This window comes from Globicephala melas, chromosome 1 (genome assembly GCF_963455315.2).
Source record: "Globicephala melas chromosome 1, mGloMel1.2, whole genome shotgun sequence".
Classification (NCBI taxonomy): Eukaryota; Metazoa; Chordata; class Mammalia; order Artiodactyla; family Delphinidae; genus Globicephala; species Globicephala melas.
Window position 1 is genome coordinate 78,541,663 of NC_083314.1, and position 4,971 is coordinate 78,546,633.

The 4,971-nt window shown below is 43.9% G+C and overlaps 1 protein-coding gene across 1 annotated transcript; it reads left to right on the forward strand.

Moving 5' to 3' along the window:
• The first annotated feature begins 355 nt into the window (after nt 1-355).
• Nucleotides 356-4,750, forward strand: LOC132595664 (hornerin-like). The gene is given in 5 exon segments (XM_070045078.1): nt 356-493; nt 2,769-2,985; nt 2,988-3,138; nt 3,615-4,327; nt 4,653-4,750. Coding segments are annotated over 5 exon segments (1,317 nt in total).
• The last annotated feature ends 221 nt before the right edge of the window (nt 4,751-4,971 follow it).

Here is a 4,971-nt window from a genome sequence, read left to right on the forward strand (position 1 = left end):
TTGGCGCACTCAGGATTCCTACCGCTCCCAAACAAAGCTATGAAAATTATCCCTGGTAGAGGCAGGGAGCCCAGAACAGAAAGTCATTGTTGCTCCATTCATTCAGGAATGGAAAGAAGAGATATATCAATAGATTCTGTTCCAAATTACATCACTTTCTTGCTACATGGCTTGAACAACTCATTCAACTCTGGATTGGTTCTTGATTACAACAGAATGAAATTAATCATGGCTAATTAATGAACAATTATTACAAATGACTCAAACTATTTATCTATTTAAGAAAGAAAAAAGAATAATAATAGGTGGGTCTCTGTCTTTTTTTCCCCTCTAGGTTAACTGAATTTACAGAAAGATGCCTAAACTCCTACAAAGCACTGTCACTATTATCAATCTTTTCTACCAATATGCCACCCAGGATGGGGAGTGTGACATGTTGAACAAGGCAGAACTGAAAGAACTTTTGGAAAATGAGTTTGATCAAATTCTGAAGGTAAGAACTCCACGTCTGGACTGAAGACAGCTGCAATTCTTTTCGTCACCTCTTTCTACCTTTTTGTCGCATACGTCAAATTCCTGGAGAACTTTCCCTACTTGGTTGTAGAGAACAGTGTTTAAAAAAGGGCTTGAAATAAAGTCAAAAGTTGACCCATGGGCTTCCCTGGTGGTGCAGTGGTTGAGAGTCCACCTGCCGATGCAGGGGACGCGGGTTCGTGCCCCGGTCCAAGAAGATCCCACATGCCACGGAGCGGCTGGGCCCGTGAGCCATGGCCGCTGATCCTGCACGTCCGGAGCCTGTGCTCCGCAATGGGAGAGGCCACAACAGTGAGAGGCCCAAGTACCACAAAAAAAAAAAAAGTTGACCCATAATGTTTCCATAACATGACCAAGGGAAGTGATCCTACTAAACAACAGGGGAAAATCCACAGATTAAATAATGTCCTATGCGAGTAATTCTTCTGGAAAGAAAATGAGCTGGTTCTCAGAAAAACCGCAAAATAGATGAAATGCATCTTCTTCCCTTTGTCTTTCTTCGACCCAGAACATCCTGACCACTGTCCATTACTGAGATTCTGGCACTATAAGGCCTCTGAGTTCAGGAAATTAGCATCTTACTCCTAAATCATAAAATAGAGTGACTACCACCCTAAAATGTTAGCTCAGGAAATAAATATTCATAAGCTTAGATCTAGCTCTTGATCTTCAATTCATTAAATCAAGCTGTCTACTGAATAGTTTTATTTGGGTTTCTATGGATGCCTTAAATTCAGCGTCGGATGCGAAACTCATCATCTTCCCCTTTAAATAACCCTCCTCCTCTTCCGACCAAGGCATAATCTGGTGCCATTCTTGATTTCCTCTCTCAGCAGGATCCTCCACCCTCCAACTTCTATCAAATTCACCAACAGTCTCTCAAAACAGCCCATTTCTCTCCATCACTATTGCTAGTCTTTGGGGTCAGGCCACCTTCCACTTCCAATCTCAACATTATATGCAAATCTAATCATTTCACAACTCAACTCAAAATCCTTCAACAGTTCCCAGCTCTTAAACTTCAAGTTCCTTAACACAACTTAAAAGGTATGATCTGGGGCTTCCCTGGTGGCGCAGTGGTGAAGAATCCGCCTGCCAATGCAGGGGACACGGGTTCGAGCACTGGTCCAGGAAGATCCCACATGCCACGGAACAACTAAGCCTGTGCACCACAACTACTGAGCCTGCGCTCTAGACCCTGTGAGCCATAACTACTGAACCCACGTGCTGCAACTACTGAAGCCCGCACACCTAGAGCCCGTGCTCTGCAACAAGAGAAGCCAGCGCAATGAGAAGCCCGTGCATCGCAACGAAGAGTAGCCCCCCGCTCGCCACAACTAGAGAAAGGCCACACACAGCAATGAAGACCCAACACAGCCAAAAATAAATAAATAAATAAATTTAATTTAAAAAAAAATCTTTAAAAAAAAAAGGCATGGTCTCGTCCCTATTTATCTTTCTAGCCATATCTCTTGACTGTTAGACTCTATATTTAGCAATCCTGAATCTCTCAGTTCCTTGTATGAGCCATGCTTCCCCTCACCTCTGGCTCTCTGTTCATATTGTTCCCTCTGCCTGCAACAATCTTTTGCCCCTCATGCTCTTTCCATACCCCTTTATTTGGCTAATTCCAACCCATAATTCAAAACACACCACTTTCTCTCATTAACCATCCTTGAACCCCCAGTGGTTGTCCTCTGGTATAATGTTTCACGTGAAATTATCACCATACATGGAACTTTTAAGTTTGTGTGTCTTGCCCAGTAAACGTTAAGTTCCATTTTGTCAGGAACCAAACTTGTTCACTGCTTTATCCCTGAACCTCACTCAATGCTAGGCAGATAGTAGGTGCACAATAAATGTTTGTTGTTGAGTTAATTAAGTAGTTAATTAATTAAAAGCTGGACAAATAAAGAAAAGCCATATAGAATTAAAGCAGTTATCCAAAATTATTGTTTATAAATTAGCTAGTCATATATATTTGACCCATTCCTTAAAAAATAATCAATTCCCTGTTCCCTGTCATCTTCCAGTTGCACCCTCTTCTAGCTATTCATTGCATATTCCTTTTTCTCTTTCTGCATGAGATAGGGCAGTCCAGCCTAAAGGACTATGAGGCTGAGCTCCACCTAAGTAAGCTAAACATTCATATTTCTACAGCCTTCCTTCAATTGGTTAGCTCAGTGTGCGCTGCATACTCACAGAGCTTCCTTTTGTACCTTGTTCCTATACAGAATCCAGATGACCCAGACACTGTAGATACCATCATGCAAAATCTGGATTGAGACCATAACAAGAAGATAGAATTTACTGAGTACCCTCTGATGATGTTCAAGCTGGCTCAGGCTTGTAATAAAATCGTCGGCAAAGACTACTGCCAAGCTTCAGGGTCAAAGCAAAAAGATCACAGTCACCAGCACCAAGAGGAACAGAGTGAAACAGAAAAGGAGGATGAAGGGCAAGAACTGTCTTCTAGTATTCAAGTTGGAGTGAAGGAAAACATGATTCTTACTCCAGAGGCTCCAGGGGCAGCATTAAACACAGGTCTGGGTCCAGCTCCAGAAGAACTGGGCATCAAGGAGGCTTGTCTAGTTCTGGGCACAGGCAAAGCTCTGGGGAAAGAAAGAGTCAAGTTCAGGCTACTTCAAGAATAGTAAGAAAAATAAGCATGGTTCTCAACAGCACAAAAGGTCTAGGAGTGAATAAGCTGGTTATACTCATTCAAGGAACTGTAGCACAAGATCAAACTCAGCAAATCAGTCAGGTACTTATGGAGAACAAGGGCACGTGTGCCACACAGAGGATCAGTCTTCCAGTTCTGACCAACACTGGTCTGACTCAAATGAATCTTTAGGGAAGAGACAACATAAGAAAAAATCATGCCATTCACTTAGTAAGCAGCATCGTGGAGTCATCACAAGGAGTTGTGGAGGACAAGACCACTGGTCAAATTCAAATGAGACCACTGGTTGTGGTCATGGCTGTGGCTCAGACCAGCCCTCTCAACAGAGATGGCATGAATCAAATGAAGGATATCAATCAGGAACCTGTGAAGAACAAGGATACTGTTCTACTTCTAGTTCGAGTGAGGTATCCAGTTATGGCCAACACAGGTCAGACTCAGGATGGTCTTCTAGCTCTATCCAATGTGGGTCTGGATCAGGTCAATCCTCTGGCTACAGACAACACAGATCTGGCTCAGGTCAGTCTTCTGGCTTTAGGCAGCATGGATCTGGCATAGGTCAATCCTCTAGCTATGAACAGCATAGTTCTACTTCAAGACAGTCACCAAGCTGTAGTCAACATGGATCTGGCTCAGGTCAGTCATCTACATTTGGTCAGCATTGTTGTAGCTCAAGAGAGTCATCTGGCTTTGGTCAGCATAGATCTGGCTTAGGTCAATCCTCTAGCTATGAACAACATGGTTCTACTTCAGGACAGTCACCAAGCCGTGGCCAACACGGATCTAACTTAGGTCAGTCTTCCAGCTATGGTTAACGTGGCTCAAGTCAATGTGGCTCAAGTCAGTCTTCTGGCCACAGCCAACATGGATCTGGCTCAGGGCAGTTTTCTAGCTTTGGTCAGCATGGTTCTAGCTTAAAAGAGTCATTTGGCTTTGGTCAGCATGGATCTGGCTTAGGTCAGTCATCAAGCTATGGACAATACCAATCTGAATATGGTCAATCTTCTAGGCATGGAAAACATGGTTCTGCTTCAGGTCAGTCCTCCAGCTTTGGACAAAAACGGTCTGGATCAGGTCAATCTAGCTATGGCCAACACAGGTCTGGCTCAGGTCAGTCTTCTAGTTGTGGCCAGCATGGATCTAGTTCAAGACAGTCTTCAAGCTATGGCCAATATGAGTCTAGCTCAGGTGTGTCCTCTAGCTATGGCCAACCTAGGTCTGGAGCAAGCCAATCTTCTAGCTACAGCCAACATAGGTTTGGCTCTAGTCAGTCCTCTAGGTATGACCGTTATGGGCCCAGATCAGGTCAGTCTAGCTTTGGGCAACATGGGTCTAGCTCAGGAGAATCTTCTGCCTTTGAGCACGGATCTAGCTTAGATCAATCATTAAGCTCTGGATAGCGTGAATCTAGATATGGTCAATCCTCTGACTATAGACAACATGGTTCTGCTTCAAGACAATCATGAAGCTGTGGTCAACATACATCTGGATCATGCCAGTCTTCTAGCTATGGCCATTGTGGGTCTGGATTAGGTCAATCTTCTAGCTATAATCCACAGAGGTCTGGATCAGAACAGTCTTCTGGCCATGTCCAATGTGACTCTGGCTCAAGTCAGTCCTCTAGCCATGGCCAGTTTGGATCTGGATGGAGTCAGTCTTCTAGCTATGGTCAACACAAATCTTCCATGGGTCAGTGTTCTACCCAGAGTCAACATGGATCTGGCTTTGATCAGTGTCCCAGTTCTGAACAATAC